This window comes from Raphanus sativus, chromosome 8, assembly GCF_000801105.2.
Source record: "Raphanus sativus cultivar WK10039 chromosome 8, ASM80110v3, whole genome shotgun sequence".
Classification (NCBI taxonomy): Eukaryota; Viridiplantae; Streptophyta; class Magnoliopsida; order Brassicales; family Brassicaceae; genus Raphanus; species Raphanus sativus.
The window spans coordinates 17,626,048-17,649,244 of record NC_079518.1 but is presented as its reverse complement, the minus strand read 5'-3'; the positions used below and the strand labels follow the sequence as shown (position 1 = coordinate 17,649,244).

At 32.6% G+C, this 23,197-nt stretch overlaps 1 protein-coding gene, 1 long non-coding RNA gene and 1 pseudogene across 2 annotated transcripts; 1 reads left to right on the top strand and 2 right to left on the bottom strand.

Annotated features, from left to right (window-relative positions):
* Nucleotides 1-1,945: 1,945 nt before the first annotated feature.
* Nucleotides 1,946-2,767, top strand: LOC130498479 (uncharacterized). Its single transcript, XR_008937373.1, has 2 exons — nucleotides 1,946-2,222; nucleotides 2,365-2,767. It is a non-coding gene; the product is annotated as an uncharacterized LOC130498479 (long non-coding RNA).
* A 6,308-nt stretch (nucleotides 2,768-9,075) lies between these two features.
* Nucleotides 9,076-10,574, bottom strand: LOC108819491 (uncharacterized). Its single transcript, XM_018592535.2, has 4 exons — nucleotides 10,244-10,574; nucleotides 10,022-10,127; nucleotides 9,636-9,784; nucleotides 9,076-9,355 (listed from the first exon to the last, which is right to left on the bottom strand). Exons 1-4 carry the CDS (start codon nucleotides 10,382-10,384, stop codon nucleotides 9,260-9,262), a joined length of 492 nt encoding a protein of 163 aa, XP_018448037.2. The 5' UTR covers nucleotides 10,385-10,574; the 3' UTR covers nucleotides 9,076-9,259.
* A 2,848-nt stretch (nucleotides 10,575-13,422) lies between these two features.
* On the bottom strand, nucleotides 13,423-14,710 carry LOC108835975 (uncharacterized; annotated as a pseudogene).
* Nucleotides 14,711-23,197: the final 8,487 nt, after the last annotated feature.

Genomic DNA, 23,197 nt, shown 5'->3' with positions numbered 1-23,197 from the left:
GATCTCTCTGATCGTCAGCTTAAGCTTCTCCCTGAAGCCTTAAGCAAGAACATCTCTTTGGTTTCATTGAATCTCTCTCGCAACAATCTCAAGTTACTACATGATACAATCTCACGGCTTGAGAAATTGGAGGAGCTTGATGTATCTTCAAACCTTCTCGAGTCTTCTCCCGACTCTCTCTTACTGTTACTCAACCTGAGGGTCTTAAATGTATCCGGGAACAAGCTAACTTATCTCCCGGAGATCCCAAACCTAATTCTCAGTCTCAAAACACCCACCACTATCAATAAATCCTTAAAGAGACTTGACCATAACCACAACCGAATTAACACAGAGGCATCACAAAGCTTTCAAGGACCACCGCCAAATGATTCTGTTCTTGTCTCTCTCGCCGCCGTAAGTTTCGGCCGTAAGTTTCAAAACTGAAACTTGTCTCCCGGAGATCCCAAACCTAATTCTCAGTCTCAAACATCACTATCAATCAATCCTTAAAAGGTCTTCACCATAACCACAACCGGATTAACACATAGCCAAAAATATTGTGGTCGTGACTAATTTGCCTTTAACTATGGAACGTGACTAATTTAGATGATAACTACAATCACTAACCTAATTCAATGTCATAATTATTATCTATTTACATCTACTAAAAAAACCTAAAAACACAAACATCTTTCACTAAATGGAGAACACATGCTTTCAAAATGTTAATCTTAAATAATTGATACAGCTACTGTCCTTGGTTTCTGAAGGAATGCAAAAAATGGTTGATGAATAATAATATAGTTAGTCATACCTTAAAGGAGACTTTAGAAAAACTTGATTTCGATTATGATGGCTATAAGAATGAAGAATTTTTTATAAAGGATTTACTTGTCATAAAAAGTTCTATATATAATATTATGAAAATGGTATATGTTAGAGACACTACAAAAAAAGTTACATTGATAGCACATTGTTATAGTTCGTTTTACTGAATTGTTATCGTAGATGATTTAGAATTTTTTCATATTATATGATAGCATTAGATAAACGTTATGATAGAATGAAACCTAAAATAGCACTTAACTAATGCTATTCTGCAAATTAAGAGAGCGGGAAGATGAAATTACCGATTCCGCCAATATTTAGTGGAAAATTAAAATCAAGCGCCAAAGCAATTATTTAAGCGGCTTCACTAATGCTATCAAAAACATATAATAGCATTTTTCTAATGCTAAAAAAGTATTTGTACTCTAAACCTAAATATGATTTTAGACCCTAAACTCTAAAAACAACCTTTAAAACTCTATTTTTCATATTATAACTTCAAATTTAAAATTAAAAAACTCAAATTTTAATCTTATAATCTTAAATTATCATTTCCTAAACACAAATCTTTAATCTTTAATCTTTAATCAACTCTATATCATAAATCCTAACTTCAAACATAAACTATACATACTCTCAATATAAACTTCAAATTTAAATAACTACAAATCTTATATCTAGTCTTCGAATCTATTATTTTTCAACTTTCCAAAATACTAAAATTAAAACCAAAACCTAATATTTTAAAAAATTAAATTCAAATATCTAAACCTCAAACCCTAACTATTGACTAATATATAGCATACCCCAAATCAATTATATACCCTAAACTCTAACTAAAAATCCTACAACTCTAATCCTTTTTTATTATTTAACTTCAAATTTTAAATTTAATTTCAAAGTCTAATCTCAAATCTTAAATCTAAACCCAAAACATTATATTGCAAATCCCAAACTCACTAATCATTTTGTTAAGTTTATATCATTACTTTAATTTAACTATTAAACTTGTAATTATTCATCAGTGTCTAAGCTCTTATTCAGAATCTTGAAATTTATATTGGTCAAAAAAGAAGGGCAAGGATTACCCCTTATTAGATCACAACCATTGATTAAACATCATCCAACGGACACCACTAAACATTTTTTTTTCTTTTTTTTTTTAGTTTCTTCATCTTCTCTCACGTCTCTTCCTCTCCTACTCTCTTTCTCTCCACTGTGAAAAAGCTATCTTCTACTCTTCCATTCTTTCTCTTTTCTTTTACAGATCTAGTCGCCTTTGCACGGAACGGAGATTCAATCGACCAGTACACGTGAAGCTGTGTCCCCTTTGCGCTTTTGCAGAGCATGGCAAACTCGATTTCGAGTTTGTTTAAGATGGATATGAGTCCTTCTCTGTGCCAGACTGAGTGGTGAGTACACTCGAGTTTCTATCTCTATGTTTCTCTCTGTCTCTGTCTCGCTCTCTGTCTGTTTCTCTGTGTCGGCTCTCTCTCTCTCTCAATATATCCCTGTCTCTCTCTGTCTCTGTTGAATCTAATTTTTTTTTGGTAGGTTGCGAGCAGAGATGCTGGTCCGTGGTCGTGAGCAGCCATGAAATATTCTGATTTCAAGAAAGACGAGACGGAGTTCCAGTAGATCTGGAAGAAGCTGGAGGAGATGAGGCTTCATGTGGAAGACGACGTCCACATGGAGATGATGATGAAACACGACCATGTCCAACGGCGATGGAAGGAGGTGGAGGACTACCGGTACGGTGGTTGAAGACTTTGACGGTGGAAAAAAAGATGAAGCTATGGCGGCTGAGTTTCTTTTTATTTTAGGTTTAGTGTTTTTTAGGTTTTTTTTTGGTTTTGCAAACCAAATTGTAGAAATTGTGGTTGGTTACTTTATTTTTTAATTTCTGGTTTATTTTTGTAGACCGGAATTTATTTACATAAAACAATTTCAGTTTCAATTTATAAATTAAATTATTTTATTTTTAATTATAAAACAATTTTCAATAATTTTTAGTTATTTTAATTTTAATTATTTTTTATTGAAAATACGTATCATAGCACGAAATATGAATTGTTATATAAGTTAATAATAGCATTCAAATATTGTTATCGTATTTCTGTTTTTGTAGCGTTTACAAAATGCTATCGTAGATGGGGTATCTATGATTGCTGCCGTATACATAGCATTTCGTAAAACGCTATCAAACCCTTAACATAGCATAAAATCCGCGCTAATATTGGACATATTTCTTGTAGTGAGAGATGCGTCTAAGAGATGTTTTTAAGGGATGTATTTTTTCAAATAGGTAGGAATATTTTATATTGATGCCTGTTGAGAAAAAAGTTGTCAAATGAATACATGACATCATCAAACATAAAAGAGAATGTTTAGTATCCATTAGATTAGAAAATGGAAACAATTTTGACCTTTGAATTCAATTTTATTTTCCTATAAAAAAGATGATGTCAAATGAGAACAAAAATCAGTTTGCTATCAAATATAGATAGATTCGGAGATGGATCATAACGGTGACGTGATCTCCGGCATGGATCGTGCGTCTTTATAGTGGTCTTTAGTACCTTTGATTCCTTCATATTTTGCTTTGATTCGTCGATTTCGGTGTCTGAGACTCTTCTACACAAGGTGATAAGCCCAAAATCGGGAGGATGGCTTTGACCGGGTGTTGGATATGAACCGAGAAGGCAATGGCACTTCTGGAACTGTGATGGATTGATAGGATCGTCAAGAGGTGCGGAATGACTCTTGATATACCAACGATCTAAGGCTAACCACCAAAGAACGGATGTAGTGCGTTGGCTAACCACCAAATAACACACAAAGATGATTGGCTGACCACCAAATCAACAAGCCGGTTCAAACCGATGAACTAGCTAAAGAACTCTCTCTCACTCAGAGAAGAAGAACAAAATAAACAACCAAATTGAACTGATTTTATTCCTTGTAGAGATTACATATTTATACTAGATGTAGTCAAAGAAAGAAATAAATAAAGTGCGGAAAAAGATGTCTAGAAAATACAACATTTGACTAGATAATTATTAGAGAGTCAAAATTCTAGAAATTGATGTAGTCTTGGTCAAGGTTGTGGAAAATGATGAAGACCAGTCAAAGTGGTGATTTTTAGGTGGACTGGTCAAGGAAACCCTTCAGATAATGTCCAGGTTCATCCATGTTGATCAGGTCCATGGCGGTAAGGATCTGGATGTTGGCGGGATGCTCCACACGGCCCGAATTCGCGAGAAAGCAAGATCACCTGATTTGTAAATTGCATAACTCCCACATCTGAACTCCGTTTGATCTGATTCTTCTTCGAGGAGCTCCGTAATTGAGCTGGGCACATTCTCCAAGTGATTTCATGCGTAGAAGCCTCGTGATTTGGAAGATATGAGTCAAAAAATGAACATATATCATTACTGCTTCCCATGATCAAGCCATGCATGTTTGTTTTGCCCGATGCGCTACCCAAGGGTGCATGAACCTCGGTTGAAATGTTCAGAACGTCCTGATCTCCATGCTGGATGGCTCTAATGGACTGATCCTCGTCCTGGGTTCTATCATTCGCTTCCTCTTCAAAAAGATTTGTCCTCAAATCTGAAACATTAAAAGGAAAAGGATTATAAGCAAAAGAACCATAATCAGAACATGGCTCACCTTGAGTTAGGTCCGGTTTGTGAATGGGCGAAGATCCTTCTTGATGACCACGGTTTTTTTCTTCATCTAGCCCCTCCATTGGCTCATGTGTGAAGTCATTGAAAATTGGTAAAGGTTCTTCCTTTTCTGGTTCGGTTTCAACGTTCTCATTCTCAAAAGTCACCAACGGTTTTTGCTTCCCACACTTGTTAGCATAATGACCGATCATATGGCATTTGAAGCACCTGGTAGAATGAGCTTTGCTTGTGGGTTTCACAGCTTTGCTTTTATCAAAAGAAGGCACATTAGTTTTCAAATCAGAATTTGAAAGAGAAGAAAACTTACATTGTTGTTTTGGTGTAAAAGAAGTGTTGGGATTTCCCTTCTTTTTGAGTTGCCGGATAGCATGAATTGCCTTATGCAACATCTTCTCCAAGCTTGCATAAGTATGAATCTCATTTTGATCAAACACATCACGGTTGCTTCTCTTGGCTTTGATGAAGGGACGATCTCCACTTCTGACCCACTTCTCATCATCATTGGACCTGTTTTGTCTCTTCCTTTGTTTCTGCACAAAATCAAACCCATTAGAAGCAAACTGTTTCTTATCAAAAATCAATTGCTCCTTTTCAAAAACAGTTTTAAAAGGAAAGTAGACGTTTTGTTGTGGTTTTGATTTCTTAAGAAGTCCAAACATCCTGAAAACACTTAACAAACTTTAGCAAATAAAAATCCTCAAACTCTCAAGTGTTTAGCTCACGATTTTTAGATGGTCACTCAGAGTTCTTTCACTGGTTTAAAGGATGATAGGCAGTCAAAATTCGGCAATCAAAACCCAAAACAAACTTTGTGAGAAAAGAAAAGAGAAAGAAATAGTTTTTTTTGTGTGGATCCGCCTTAACTGTCCTAAGGCTGGGTTTCTCTTCAGCCAGCAGGTTTTCTCTTCCACCACTCCCTCCGGATTTCTCTTCCGAAGTGATTCAAGCCAAAAACTTTTTACTTTTTTTTCTTTTTTTCTTTTTCTTTTTTTCTTTTTTTTAATAAGGCGATCACAAGAGAGTAAAGGAACAGCCCGGATCCAATAAGAAATAAAAAAAGAAAATGATGAAGAGATGAGAAGATGAAAAGAAGAATGAAAACAAACCAGCCAAAGTGGCTCTGATACCAAATGATAAGCCCAAAATCGGGAGGATGGCTTTGGCCGGGTGTTGGATATGAACCGAGAAGGCAATGGCACTTCTGGAACTGGGATGGATTGATAGGATCGTCAAGAGGTGCGGAATGACTCTTGATATACCAACGATCTAAGGCTAACCACCAAAGAACGGATGTAGTGCGTTGGCTAACCACCAAATAACACACAAAGATGATTGGCTGACCACCAAATCAACAAGCCGGTTCAAACCGATGAACTAGCTAAAGAACTCTCTCTCACTCAGAGAAGAAGAACAAAATAAACAACCAAATTGAACTGATTTTATTCCTTGTAGAGATTACATATTTATACTAGATGTAGTCAAAGAAAGGAATAAATAAAGTGCGGAAAAAGATGTCTAGAAAATACAACGTTTGACTAGATAATTATTAGAGAGTCAAAATTGTAGAAATTGATGTAGTCTTGGTCAAGGTTGTGGAAAATGATGAAGACCAGTCAAAGTGGTGATTTTTAGGTGGACTGGTCAAGGAAACCCTTCAGATAATGTCCAGGTTCATCCATGTTGATCAGGTCCATGGCGGTAAGGATCTGGATGTTGGCGGGATGCTCCACACGGCCCGAATTCGAGAGAAAGCAAGATCACCTGATTTGTAAATTGCATAACTCCCACATCTGAACTCCGTTTGATCTGATTCTTCTTCGAGGAGCTCCATAATTGAGCTGGACACATTCTCCAAGTGATTTCATGCGTAGAAGCCTCGTGATTTGGAAGATATGAGTCAAACAATGAACATATATCATTACTGCTTCCCATGATCAAGCCATGCATGTTTGTTTTGCCCGATGCGCTACCCAAGGGTGCATGAACCTCGGTTGAAATGTTCAGAACGTCCTGATCTCCATGCTGGATGGCTCTAATGGACTGATCCTCGTCCTGGGTTCTATCACAAGGTTTACTGTAAGACCCGATCATGGATTCCTCAATCCAACCAGACCGCAATCTTACTAAACAATCCTAGTCAGTTTGATTCCATTAATTCCAATTTCAAGTCTATAATTCTTTCTAAGTATTTATCAGAGTTGAGGTTCATTCAAACACAATTAAGCTCAGAGTAATTAAATGCAAAAAATGCTTCATAGATAGATAGAAACAGAATCAAACATCATTCATAAGTTTAGCATAACTAAGTTGCATATTAGGCTAGCATAAGTTCACAAGTTGCACAATACACAATCAAGATAACACCATCTAAAGTGACCAATTCACCACACATCTTCCTACGGCCTGAGACCACATGTTCCCTTTCCTTTACCATGATCTGATTCAGTACCTGAAACTAACACATCACACACACAAACACATGATCAGATTACTACACAAGAATCTATCATGATGCATGGATGGAACATATCAAATCGCCAAATACACAAAATGCCAAATCGGTCTACTATCACAAGTGATCCAAAAACTAATTAAAATTCATCAATAATTATGATAGTTCCCAACTAAGAGAATGCCATAATCAGAATTCCATAAATCAGACCAGATCACATAGATCCGACCATAACCAGTCCAACCAAAGCCATGGACTATCAACTTATCTTTGATCCGGCCAAGGCCTAGGATCATTTCCTCCATATCTGAAAGATCAACATCCAATACCACAAACAAGTATAGATGAAGATCAGAGTATATGATCAGAGTTAGGTGATCGAACCAGACTGAACCATACGCACGGACGGTTCATCCGCTGGCTATTTCCGGTGGTTTTTCGGCCACACCTCTCACCTTAGGAGTACTTGCGCCAGGGGATGTCTCTTTCTCCTTCTCCTTCTCATTCTCCCTCTGTCTAGTATCCATTATTTTGATCTCACAGACAAACTCTCACCAGAATCAACCACGAACCACCGCGGATCAGATCGCCCAACCGCTGGTTTGTCTCTCTTTTCTCTCTTGAAGTTTGTCTGAGTTTTTCTCTCTGTCTGAGAATGAATGTCGACAACAGAGGCCAAGAAAATCAGGAAGAAATCGATGGTAACTTCCCCCTTAACCGCCTGGGCGAGGGGTTACCAAAAATGAATCAAAAGGGGCGGTTACTTCTCAAACCGTTGCCCAGTAACTGCCCATAACCGCCCTTGGCGGTTTCTTCCCTTTTCTTCCTTTTCAAATAAACTTCTGAGCCTATGCTCAACTCCTGGTTCGATGTGTGATGTAATGATCCAGCCATCACACCGAACCAATCGCTTGGACCCGACCACACCGATTCGGTTCGAAACACTCCGTCCAGCTGAGACAAGTTAATCACCAACTGCTCCCAACTGATTTAACTAATACTCCAGCTCTCATGAGCTGATTAAATCAAGGTGAACTGATTCCCAGCTGCACCTACCTGATTGAGCTCGATCTGGACCTCGTCCAGCTCCCGGAACACTCGACCAGCTCCTTTACACTTGTTTTCATCATCTCCTGGTTAAGTCTCAGTTTCCTGAAACTCTTAACCATCATTTTTGGACCATGATACGCTTGTCTCCAGGTCTTACGACCTGACTGGTGCGTCCATGGTCCGTCCAGACGATCCTATCTAGGAGCGGAGACATGACATTTACCATGACTTTTGTGGATTTATTATTCGTTCTTTAGCCTTGATGATACTTGATTTATCTTTATTATGTTTGAGCTAAAATTCCGAACATTCCGTTCCAAGATTACCCTATTTTCATCACTGAGTAAACAAACAATATCTTTTTTTTTTAATTATATAGAGATATCATGTCTCTACTTTAAAGTGGGTTTAGACTAGCATCGCGTTTGCACTCTACGTTATCGGCCTGCGAATCGGTTTTCTATTCCTAATAATGTCGAAATATTAATTTTTCAATAGTTAGCATGAATTAAATTGTGGGTAAATGTATCAGGAGATTTCTTTTTAAGTACCACTAGGCCAAGGCTCTATTGTTTTTAACATTTCATCTAGTTAGTTGCACCCTTTTAGTATTGTAAATTAATCAAAAAATTAAAACATTTGTTTTTTTCAGAAAAATGTTTAGTTAAAAGAAAATTGTTTCCTCAACCAATTAGATTTTCGTCGCGGGAATTTGTTCTGACGACATGCTTAAGATGGATCAACTACGTAGGTGCACTTGTTTGTTCTCCATCGTTTCTCTTCCTTGACCCTATAAAGTCCTAAATATGAAAGAGAGATGCAGACTGGAGGAAACTAAGAGAGATTACTAATGGTGACTTTCTGTATCCCTTCGTGATTTTGGAAAAGAGGAGGATCTCTATTTACTATTAACCTTAACGGCTGATTGCATCACCTCTGTTTAATTCAAATTTGCTAAACCAATTAATTAAACCATTAATGAACAATACGTTTAAGGAGTTCTCAAGACCATTTGAATCTATCCGGAGGTTCAAAACTTTACCAGATTATTCGTCGATTTAAATACTGGTTAGGGACTTGGGATTCTTCAGTCTTTAGATTTCAGTTTAATGTTTCAAAACAAACCGAAATAGAATACGGCTTGGTTTAATCTGGTTTGGTTCGTTCAGTTCAAAATGAAACACAATTCAAATAGAAAACAGTTTGGTGCAATGCGAGAGTATACTAAGGATATGCTAATAAGAGAGAGCTTTGGGTTCTATTCCTGCTTGGTACGAGCAAGCCTTGCACGATGCCTGAGTTCAGCTCTTTTCCATTTTACAATTAGGTAGCAAAGCGAAAAGAGTGTGTTTATCTGTCAAGAATAAGGAAAAAAAAACACAACACACCTCCATCAGATAATTTTCCAAGTGAATGAATATATACAAAGCATGCTTAAAAACCCACTACATATATATCATCACTCTTGTCAACTCAAACACGAAACAGATCCTCCTATTCTTAGTTATGAAGGTCATTTCAGTTAACGATGTTTAATACATCTTTTGTGTGTTTCGGATGAGGATGTACATGGGAACAATTTATGCACTGCTAACAAAAATATGTTTCATGAAACAAGTCGATTGCGACATTACCAGAATTATCATTGCAATGACAAGAAGTGGTCCAGACCAGAGAACCGAGAGGAAGACTCCGTGGGGGTCAAAGTAGTTTTGAGTAGAGAAGCTCTTCCAGTTTTTCCTCAAGACTCGGTTGAGACTCTCTGCAAAGTACACTCCACACACTGCAATTGTTTTGGTCATCGTTATCAATAACATTTACAAAAGAAAAAACTACAGTAAAACCATAAGGAGATTTCACTAACAATTGTATCCGAGACTTTTCTACCAGAGTAGCTCATATACCATTTTAAGTTGATGCTCTAACACTATAAACTGTTGTGTAGTCAAATGAATAATTGTTACCTCATTCCAAGAAAAAAAACGCTGGCTGCTAAGAAGAGGATTACTTTAACACTTACATGAGAATAAGAAGAGGAACATATGGAAGTTGAGATGCCTTCTAGAAAGAAGAGTAACCAATAGAAACAGAGCATGAAACGCCATTAATCCCATTATCCATGGTTCCTGCCCAAGAGTAGTTAAGAGAAAGAAAAAAAAAACATCAAATCAAAACAAAAAGGAACCCAATAATACTGATAACTGCTGATTCAAAATTCCTCAGACCAAACGGACTCAGTTACCTTCCAATCGATGGCGTGGAAAAACCCAATGAAATTAGCATAGGCAGGTTGTAATCCGGTTCGGAGCTCACCGGAGAGCTTCTGGACCAGATCCGCCATCAGATCCATTTGTTGCTCCATCGCAGATCTTATTTCCTCCATTACTACAGAACAGATTCCAGTTCCTAATCGCAGCTCTGATGATATATATATAGACTGTCACACACACTCCAGGTGACCAAATCCCTCTTTCTCCTCTTATTTTCTCGGTTTCAACTTCTCATTATTTATTCTCACGATCTCCCCAAACTTATAAATGCTCTCGAGTTGCCAGGCACCAAAATAAAATTAAATTGATAAATAAATCATATAAGACCCCCCGGGCTTCTTTTTTGTTTTTGTTTTTCCACAATAATACCATGGTAAGCAATCCTTTAACAACAGAATCGTGAAAAAAATAATTAAACTACGGAAAAATTAATTAAACTGTAATTTTTTTTTAAAATTTATAGAATGATGAAATAAATATTAAAATGATTAAAATACTTTAAAAAGTATTCACATTTTATAAGAAAAATAAATATCAATTGTGAAAATAATTATTACATAATATGAAAATAACTAAAATTTATTAAAATTACTTTATCTCTTATATAAATATTTAGCTTATCTTTTAATATGATTTAATAACAGATTGACATCTGATAATATTATAAAACAAATTATAATATAACTTTATTGTTAACATAATTATTTATTATAAAAAATTAGATGTGTTAACCGCACTTGCGGGCTTAATAATTTTTTAAAAAATTATAAAAATATACTAAAAATTCGAAAACCTCAGACAGAATTATTCTCATTTTTTTGAAATATTTAATAATTAATTAAATATTAATTTTATATTCAATATCTTTTATTTTAATAAAATATATTTGTTACGTAAAATAAACTTAAAATATTCATATCTACATAAATTATATTTATTTTTAAAATATGTGATGTAAAATAATTTAGATAATATAATATAGAATCTTTTAAATAATGATGAATACTAAATTAATGAATTTTTTAATTTATGGGTAATTATATATTAAAAATAACCTAATTATTTATTAAGAATAATAAATTTTCAACGCTCTAAATTTAAACGTGAGTGCGAACAAACTATTATAAGAATTATTTTTAAATAACAATACAATATATAAGAATTATCTTATTTTAAACATAATTAATATTATTAATATAAATTCATTTTAAATATATAATAAATTCACAAATAATAGTAAAGATATAGATAAATTGTTCTATTCTTATTTTTATTTTATATAACAGAAATAATTATTTTAAGATAGCAACACAATATATAAGTAATCTTATTTTATTAAAAAAATAATCTGATTAGTATAAACTCGTTTTTAGTTATATATACAAATTCGTTAAGAGTAGTATTGATATTAGTAACTCTAACTTTTAACGTGGGAGTTCCGTTGCGAAAAATCACTTCACAAATAATAGTATAGATATTACTATTTATTTAAAAATTTAAAATGGTATTAGCATATAATTTAGTAACATGAAAGTGTTGAATTTCTAATTTTTTCCACCATAATCTAGTAAAACTCACTTTTCCACTTAATGAAAACTCTCTTTATATTTCTGTCAGCAAAAATACAAACCTGTGTTTTCGCATTTTTTTCTCATTCCGCAACTTTTTCTTGATTAGTAAAATACTTACGGAAACATGTAAAACGTCATTACACCATTCCGCAAGGTTACCAATCAAAGTCATTGTAACTCAGATGTAATTATGGCTTATTCATAACGCTTTCAATTAATATGTCACCATTTACATTTTGTATTTTGAACAACTTATTTTAGACAAGCCATTGTTGTTCTGCAGTAGACATATATATTGAATAGTGTAATTGCATGGTGCATATAATATATTTATATTTAACAAACAAAAGTACATTCAGAGCCTAAGAGATGTAGTGATTTTATTTGTTCTAAAAATGCTTAAATAAACTGACTTAGTGAAAAAATTTATTTACTTTGATAGAATAAATAATCTACCTAAATAAAAGTTATTTAAATATATTTGAAATTTATATTATGCGCTTAACCTATCACTCTAAAATTTGTAGATTTGTATTTACCTTATAAAAAAATTGAAACTTAGAAAAGTACTTTAGAAGCATATGTATAAAAAAAAATTATTGTCCATTTATGCCTACTATAGCCATGTTCTTTTGTCACTCGCAGCGTCAGCGTCTGCGATTAAAAACACAATAGTAATGGAATCAAATAACAGAGTAAAATGAAGATGGTAGAGCTTTTTGTTGACGCCGGGTAAAGAAGCGAGAGATAATAATTGAGACGCAGCATTGGCGTCGAGCCGCTAATATTTACGGCGTCGAAGAAAACACGGACACGATCAGTTGCGGCAGTCGCAGCGGCAACTTTATAATGGACACTGCGATTAACTTTCTCCGTCTTGCTTGTTAATTATTGGTCTCAACGTCGTTAGCTGCGTCAGCGAAACGAACAAGACTTATAACTACTCAAAATCTAATATTTCTAGAAATAGAGTTCAAACTTTTTTTCTACATATAATAGAATGTAAATTTTAGGGGATAATTATGAACTATTGCGGAATTTAGAAACAGTAATTATGAAAATATTTGCAAAGATTTTGTTTCCATATTTGGAAAACTCGAATGAAAGCATTTTTTAACACTAAATTAATTCATATTAGATTATCAACAATGGTTCACAAATTCAACACCCTCTACATCATCTACTCTTTCTTCCACATCATCTTCTCTCTCTTATATCTAATAATTCAACATCCACCTACTTACAATGGTTTGTCAAATTTTATTTAATACTCTACCCTACAATTGTTTATTGGATACTTTTCTTATATGTTTTGTAATTATACATTAACAATTATTGAATAAAATAAAATTACAATATTTTATAATTAAAATGTTTTAAATAATTTTATTTGTTACTTTTAAAATTTAATATAAAATTAAATATTAAAGATAAAAAATAAAATGAAATTTTATTAATATCAATAAAATTACGAAGAAATAAAGTAAAATACAATACATTAATAAGCACACAACATAAATAATAAAACACACATAGCTTAATTACTGCAAGAAACTCAATTAACAAGCTTAAAATTTTCTTCAACCACGGAACATTCCAAACTTTTCTCATGTGTTTGACTAAATCAGCTTGCAATTCATGATGTACACTGGAATCACGCAATTCCGATCTAGCACGTACATGATTTGCAAATACAGGTAGTACTTCAGTCGAGAATGGTTGTGGTGCATTAGATCTGCTTGCCTCAGGTTGATCATAGTCAGTCCATTGTTTAGCATATGTATCTCGTTCATCTTCAACAAACATATTATGCAATATGATACATAACCTCATTATAATAGCCAAATCGGAAATGTTCCACATGCGAGATGGTTCATGAATGATTTTAAATCGAGCCTGCAACACTCCGAATGCACGTTCGATGTCCTTCGGCCACCCTCCTGAACTTATGCAAATAACTTGTCCAGTTCACTTTAAGGAAGCCTAATCGATTTAATGAAAGTAGGATAAGAATGATAGATACCGTCGGCTAAATAATACGGCATATTATACGGACATTGGTTCATGAAGAAGTTCACTCTTGGAGTATTTCCTTGTTCAACATCATCGAACACTGGTGAACGATCTAGAACATTTATATCGTTTAATGTGCCGGAACATCCAAAAAGGCATGACAGATCCATAGATCATGGGATGCTACTGCTTCAAGAATAACAGTGGTGCTTCTTTTATCTCCCCGAATAAACTGTCCTTCCCACGTTGTAGGATAATTTTTCCATTCCCATTGCATACAATCAATACTCTCAATCATTCCTGGAAATCCTTGTTTTACACTAACATGCAAAATTCTCTGCATGTCATCTTGACTTGGGGTTCTGAGATACACTTACTCATACAATTGTATGATTCTCTTACAGAATCTAGCAAGCACTCCTAAGCTGTAGTACCTCCAATTTTGATGTATTCATCCACCGTGTCGGCTGCAACACCATATGCCAACATTCGCATGGTCGTGGTACATTTTGCTAATGGAGATATACCTTCTTTATTAGCTGCATCAAATCGTTGGGTGAAGTAGTCATCACTTCTTGATAAATCCCCAACAATCCGGAGGAAAACATGTTTTCGCATCCGGAATCGTCGATGAAACATTGCATCGTCATATGTAGGTTGATTGGAAAAGTAGTCGTCAATCAGCCTTTGATCTGCAACTGCATGATCTCTCTTGAAGTATCTTTTCTTTTTACTAGATGAATAATTTTGCTCTATTTTTTGTCGATGCTCACTAAAATGGTTGAGGATATACCTCTCAATTTCAGACTGCCTTTTGTAAGCTTCGATATCAAAATCAAATTCTGATGGATCCATTGAGATTGTTTTAGTAAGTTGAGATTTGTTTGATTGATACATAAATGGAAGAATGAGTTCCCATTTATATGAAAATGTAACCAATACATTTATTGGTTGAAGTAAAACATTATTAAAGCATGGTGAGTGGTTGGAAGATAAGATTGATAAAAGTCACAGGCAATTGACGGCATTATTAAAGCATGGTGAGTGGTTGGAGGATAAGATTGATTAAAGTCACGAACACTTGACATTGTTATTGAAGCATGGAGAATGGTTGGAAGATAAGTTGATGAAAATCACGGGCACTTGATAGCATCACTAAAGCTTAGTGAGTGGTTAGAAGATAAGATAAATGAAAGTCACAAATATTTGACACAATTATTAAAGTATGTCTAGTGGTTCAAAGATAGGATTTTCCAAATAAAAGGTGAAAGACAAATATTACATAATTAAAATAGAATATGACAAAAAAACATTATTAAAACATGAAGTGACATGATACAAACAAGCATTGACTGACATGAAACAGACAGTCACTTGTGATCATAATTAACTTTCAAATAATTCGTTGCTAAACTGTTTGAACAGCTCTTGGCTATGGTGAGATGTTTCTTTTCACTTAGCTTCAACCACATCTTCATCTTCTTAGCCCGTGTTTTTTCTTTCATCAACTGGTTGGCTTCTTCTTGTTTTTGTGTTGCCTCTTTTTGCCTTTGGTTTGACTCCTCTTGTAACATGGCTATTTTTTCCAACTGTTCCAATTCCTGCACCTTGATTTGTTTGAATTCAATAAAATCTTCATTGACCACTTCCAAAGCTGCACCCTTACCTTTCTTTTTAGCTTTTTTGGTTGCATCCCTCCCCATTGGACGAGCACTGGATCCTATAGAGTTGGAGTCACAAGCATCACTTTCGTGAGCTCTCTTAGATCAACTGCTTTCAGAGCAAGTATTTCCTCCTACCTGGCTACTATAACGTGGTTGACAGCGAGCCATTCAGACATTAAATTAAAATGTCCATTCTTTTCACTTGAATATAGCCCATGTGCTTTCGCCAACACATCGTTCTCCGACCACCCGCTTTGTTGTAGACGCTTAGCGTTATCATAAGCACCGATCTATTTTCCCAATATTTTGTTTACGTAGTTGAAATGATTTCTGCAGGATATCAAATCATGTGGAGGATCAAATGAGCAATGTTCATTACAATACTCAGCAATTTTACCCCAATATGCATCACTTTTTTGGTTTCGGGCCAACAATGCTATCTGTTCCATATTTAATCCACCCACTCAGTAACATCAAATTTTGTACAGTGGTCCACTTGGGGCTTTTCCGGCGAGTAGAAGTTGAATCCTCTGCATTTGGAGTCGCCTCATTAAGATCGCTCATACCACATTTGTGTAGAAAATTCAGGAAATTTAGTTGCTCCAACATTTGGAACAACTTCATTACCATATGGAATAGAATAATAAGAGGGTGTTTGAGATGGGTATCACATCATCGATCCATAATTTGGAGGATAGTTTGGAACGACTGATGGCATAAAAAAATTTGGTTGATAACCATAATTCTGTAAATGTTGAGGATGGCTAGAAGATTGATTCTGAAATTGATAGTTATTGGGATTTGAATATTTAAAAGGGTAACTATTAGAATTTTGAGTGTTAAAGGGATTATTATTAAGATTCATTTCACATGAAAAAGGAAAAAAAAACAAGATTTTTTTAGACTAATAGAAAATTATTGTAGAAAGAGATGAGTTTTTTTCTGTGTCCAAATCAAATGAAACAATTCTATATTTATAAAGTATGGAAAATGAAAAATTTTGATGTAAAAATATTTTTTTAAAATAAAATTTAAGAGATAATTGATCTTGAATAATTGAGAGAGAAAAACAAATCAGAAATTTCAATGATCAATGTATCAGGGACAAGTGGCTTTGGAGGGTCCACTTTGCCTCTTCCTTAAGCGATTCAACAATGTTGAATTGATTCAACAATGTTGAATTGATTCAACAATGTTGAATTGATTCAACTATGTTGAATACACGTAATTTTCAATTTTTTTTTTCAATACCCCATTGGAGCTTTTCAAATATTGAATAAAAGTTTCAATAGACCATTGTAAGTAGTATAAAGAAAGTGGGTGGATATCCACGTTTTCGCGGGTTTAAATATTTTGTAACAATAAATTTATTATAATTTCTCAACTTAAAATATGTTTTTATCATTATGTGTTTTTTATTAAATATTTTTCTAAGAGTAATTGTTTTTACAAAAAATAAATACGACTATTTAAAATATTTTTGATATTTTGTATTGATAATTGTACTAAAATTAGTTATATATAATATTCATAATTCAGTTTTTACTAAAATTATTGTTAAATTATAATACTGAAACTTTTGAAATGTTTTATATAGTTTAGAAATACTTGATTGCTAAAAACTGATTTTATGAATCATTATATATATTATATAAATCACATATTCAATTACCATAAATTTTGTGAAATATATATAGGTCGTTTTGATACTGATAAAACTGGTTCTAGAACTAATTTTCTTTCTTATAAAATAAATAAAAACTAGGATAAGAACTGCGTTTTGCGCAGGATGAGCTTATACAATAAAAAATTAAAATATATAGTATTGACAAATTAAAATATGTATATGTGTTTGAATTTTCTTAATATGCATACAATTATGTTTTTTTATATATAATCATCTATATGTTGGGCTGAGTATTTGTAGTTGTAATTGTGGACCGAAATCCATTTTGATTTTATGATGAGCTTGATCGATTTGGACTTCAAATTTTTATCAATATGTTTATACCTATAGAAATCGTAATGTAGTAATCAAGTTAATTTTTTATCTAAAAACAGATTCTACAATTTTTTTAAATACTTTACTTTAACATCACTGAGAACCATTTTAATAGTTTAAGAATCAACAGTTTAATATTGTTTCCAAAATTGAATTACTTTGACCTTAGTCTTCAACAAAGTTTTGACCTTAGTCTTCAACTCGATAACTAAATTGATGCATCTCAATTTCTTGCTTTAAGTCATTAGCTGAATTTATATATATATATATAATTTAATTTGAATATTTATTTAATAAAAATATATATTAATACAATTTAATGATCATTTGTATCTTATTATAACAAAACAAATTAAGTCATTGATCAAAAAAATTCAAAGTGAGATTTTAAAATTTCTAATAATTTATAGCCGCTTAAAAAAATTCAAAATATAACATATAAAAAAAAATCTAAGTTTTTCTATTATATAGTTAATGTGATTGTTTTATATCCTTTAATAATATAAAATTAAACAAAAATAGCTAAGATACAAAAAATTTTATCATATATTTATTATTTATAATCATTAATTTTCATATATACGTTAATCATATTAGATAATTATGTAGTTTTATTAAAGTAACGTGCGAGAATATTCTTATACTATTTATCAATATGATAGTTAGTTTAATAGAAAGTAGTATAATCTCTTATATATTAATTGCGAAGCACTAAAACATTGTTTTGTAGCCACGTGTCACCATGAGAATGAAATTAATTTTTTTAAGAAAAATAGGTTAGTCCATCTTAATTTTTATTATACTTTTTTATTAAACCAACTATTAAATTAATAAATAGTGTACAAATAGTATTCTCGCACTTTTCTTAAATAAAAGCTACAGAATTACCTAATATGATTAACGTATATATGACAACTAATGACTATGAATAATAAATATTTGATAACAATTTTTGTATCTTCTCTTTTTTTGTTCAAATTTAAAATTAATGATTATTAATAATAAATATTTGATATCATTTTTTGTATCTTATCTCTTTTTTTGTTCAAATTTTATAATATTAAAAGATATTAAACAATAACATTAACCACATAATAAAAAAGTTTAATTTTTTTTATATATTATATTTTGAATTTTTTAAAAGACATAAATTATTAAAATATTTAAGTTCCCACTAAGAAAATTTTATGATCAATGGCTTAATTATTTTATCATAACAAGATACAAATGATCATCAAATTGTATTAATATGGATTTTATTTAATAAATATTCAAATTAAATAATATATATATATATATATTCAGCTAACGACTTAAAGTAAGAAAATGGGCTGCATCAATTTAGTCAACCAATTGAAACCCTTCAAAACTATGTCGAAGACTAATGTCAAAGTAATTCGATTTTTGGAACAATACTAAGTTGCTGGTTCTAAAACCATTAAAACGGTTCTTAGTGATGTTAAAATAAAATATTTAAAAAAATTGTAAAACATGTTTTTTTTGTTATAAAAATTCACTTGATGACCACATTACGGTTTTTATAAGTATAACTAGGGTGACAAAAATTTTAAGCTTAAATCGATCAGACTCATCATAAATTCAAAATAGATTTTGGTCCACAGTTACAATTACAAATGATCAGCCCAACATATAGATGATTATATAAAAAACATAATTGTATGCATATTAAAAAAAATTAAACACATATACATATTTAATTTTTCAATTATATATATTTTTAATTTTATTATATAAGCTCACCATATGGAAAGCGCAGGTTTTATCATAGTATAAGTTAAGATGGACAACATATTTTCTAAGAATTCTAAATTTCATTCTCATGGTTACACATGGCTACCAAACAATGTTGTAGTTTTCTCAATTCACTGAAAAGTCAAATTATAATTTTTTTCTCAAACTCCAAATATGATCGACACCTACGAAAAAATCAATTAAGTGATTTCTCATTTAACATAAAATGAAATTTCAAAATAGATTTTATAAATTAATTTATAATCTTGTATAAATTATTTAAAACCTCTTATCATAATTTAAAACATATGATAAGTCAAGATAAATAATTTATAAATGTATTTATAACTTTTATAAAAGATTTATAAAGCATGTATGAATTTTATTAGACATTAATAATTGTTATAATACTTTATATACAAATATAAGGCCATATACAAATTTAAGGCTTTAAATAAGAATATAAAATTATTACAAGCTTGCACGTGGTGCGAAGAGTTCTGCTTCAGCTATGTTATATGTTGATTTTCTCCCTCCGGTTTGGTTGTTTGAGCCGGTGGTTTCTTAGATTAGTAGTTTATTGTTGTAAAATAATAAGAATATAAAATCATTATATCGATTTTAATAAACCTTTTTGTTTATTATTTTATTTAGTTTATAAATATATAAAATGATCAAAGATTATTACTCTTTCTATGTTTCAACAATTAGTTACCATAAACAATTAATTGTAATATTATGTAGATTGTTTGACAAGTGATATTAACTGTTTATAGATTTTTTCTTTAAATCTAATTAAAACAGATAAAAATAAATAAAATTTAAAAATTATCGACCACACAATTTATAATATTTTTTTAAGATTTCATAAATGATCGACACATAAGCAAAATTCTCTTAAGTGACTTCTCAATTAATATATAGTAGAAAGTAGGATGATAAGATGATATTTTAAAATAGATTTTATAAATTAATTTATAATCTCTTATAGATTACTTTGAAACTCTTATAATAATTAAAACATACAATAAGCCAAGATAAATACTTTGATAAAAAAATTTATAGATGCATATAATATGAACCTTAGAAGATGTTAATAGTTATTATGATAATTTATATAAAATATAATGCTTTTAAACAAGAATATAAAATCATTATATTTATTCATATAAATTATTTGTCGTCTATTATTTTCTGTATTTTGTAAATATGAAAATCATCAATTTATTTCTCAATCTATAATTTCAACAATTAGTTACCATAAATTATTATGTGTAATATTATGTAAATCAATTGGCAAGTGATATTAATTGGTTATGGACTTAACTTTTCTTTTTAGATCAAACTAAATAAATAAAAATTAAAAATCATCAACAAATTAAATTATAATAATTTTATAAAAATTCGTATATGGTCGACACATAAGCAAAAATTACTAGAATAACATATCAATTAATATATAGTAGGAAGTATGATATTTGGTTACACCTTAAGCAAAACAACAAGATGCCAGTAGGCATTATAAAAGAAGCAAGGAACATAATTAACAGGGACACACGACTAGTGAGCAAATACCCTATGAAGAATGATAGTCAGCATCGCCTTGCTTCGGCCAGCAACAAACTCAGAAGGCATTGTTGATACAGCCATCCTCTAGATTCGAAACAAGGTAGAGAACGCTCGATAGATCACTAGATAACCGAACATTCTACCACAAATGCATGGACGTCTCAAATCAAGACGATCCTTTGATAGCACGAAGCCATTGCAGACCTCCAACAGCAGTAAAGGATTGAAACCATTTTCACATCAAGACCACATAAATAGAAGCAGAACCATCTGCACAACTAGGGATAAGAGAAAGCGAAGAAGAAAATAATCCTTAAACTCCAAAAGCAAAAGCATATGTCGCTCTATGCAGTAAGATCTGCCCAACGGTCACCGGATCTGAACCGTCACGTTTCACCCAATAGAGAGTAGAAAACGACATACAACCAAAACCCATACAGAAGCGACACAAGGTGAAGCTCCAATGCGATACGACACACTGAACACCGCCAAGGAACTAAGAAATCAAATCTGGATATATGATATCAAGAGTACAAGCGAGATAACCACACCGTTGATCTAACAAATCAGGAACCTCCATCGTCATAGTAGAGAAGATCATGGCCGAGGCAAGACTATTCGGCATCAACCGCCCCAACTCTATAACAGCTTTCGCCAAACATAAGTAGCTATAGAACATAAGGTTCTCCGACAACCAAAGAGCCACCATTGGAGAGATAGAAAAATGGCATAAACTTGATATTGCAGAACACCACCCCTGAAACCAGGATACCACCCATTAGTTTCTTATACATCTATGAATTTTATAAATATGATTTAGTTTATATTTTTGTTAACTATACAATTTTATATAATTTTGTTAGTTTTATAATATTTAATTTAATATAAATATTAGAAAATACTATCTAAGATTATAATTTAGATATATACATATATATTCTTCAATATATTTTTAAATAAACAAAATCATTATATCTTAATTTAATATCTAAATAAATAAAATATATTTAAATATTGGTAAAAGTAATAAAATCTATAATCTTTTAACCTAGTTATGAATAATTTCGGAATATTTTGTTTTCATATTTGAAAAAATTGAGTGAGAACATTTTGGACATCATGCCAATTAACACAACTAGGACCTATGAAATTGTCACTGACTTATCCCCGCATATATCTCTAAAAACAGATATAGCTTGTTCCTCCACTAGATACCCGTCCTTCTGCTCTAGTTTTTTTTTTTTTTTTTTTTTTTTGTAACTGGACATATTTCATTAATAATAGATTTGGGCTACACAGGGTTTAAGGCCCAGAGAGCTTGCTTTGCCAAAGTGTCGGCCCTAGTGTTTGCAGAACGAGGAATGAAATTGAAAACAACAGAATTAAATGAAGCAGTTAGTAGGTAGATATCAGAGAGGAGACCAAATATCTCCAGATTCATCTCTCTTCTGCTCTAGTTTGTTCCTTGTTTTATCAATAGAACCCAGCACGAAATCAAAGAAGTGAAGACCCCACCCCACATGTACCTTCGAAGATTCTCAAAATTCATTGCTAACTTGATGTAAAGATGTGGGATATTCAACTTCAGGTCCTCCACATCACCACACCTATTACTAGGAATGTCAAATGGACATGTGGACCGCGGGCCGAGCCCAAAAGGACCTGAGGCGGGGCGGGTTTGGGCCGAAGAATTGATAACCCGCAACGTTGCGGGCTTGGCGGTTTAGGGACTGTGCGGGATGGGCTTTGTACGGGCCGGGCCTAGAGAATCCGCGGGTTAACCTAAAGAGACCGCAGTCTTCTCCTCTCATTTCCTCCGCCACCTGAAAAAACAAAAGAGAGAGAGAGAGAGAGAGAGAGAGAGAGAGAGAGAGAGAGAGAGAGAAGAGAGAGAGAGAGAGAGAGGAACGCGACTCGGCGCCACAAGAAAGAGAGCTCCGACCATGGTTTCCTCATAGATGATGCTTCCATTCTTCCATTCGCCTTCAATCTCCTCCAGTGAAGCTTCTTGGAGCCATAACAAGAAGTTTGTGAAGTATCTGTCAAAGAACTCCGCTTCCACCGTAAACCAAGATCCATCTCCGGCGAAGGCTTCTTCTGCGACAGTGATCCCATGCATGTCACAGGTAATGAAAGATCGTTTTTATCTATGTAGTTACTCGTTTCTTGTTCTTGGCGTTGAGATCATATTTTTTTTTCTTTTTGTAGTCTAACAGTTTTACTTGTTTGCACTTTTCAGGTGGTGACCGAGTACGCGGATGGTGTCGATTAGGTTAATTAAAGACCAGTGTCCTAATGTGTTCTGTTTTTGTTTTTGTTTTTGTTCTTGTTTTGTATTTGTCTCTGTGATGTCTG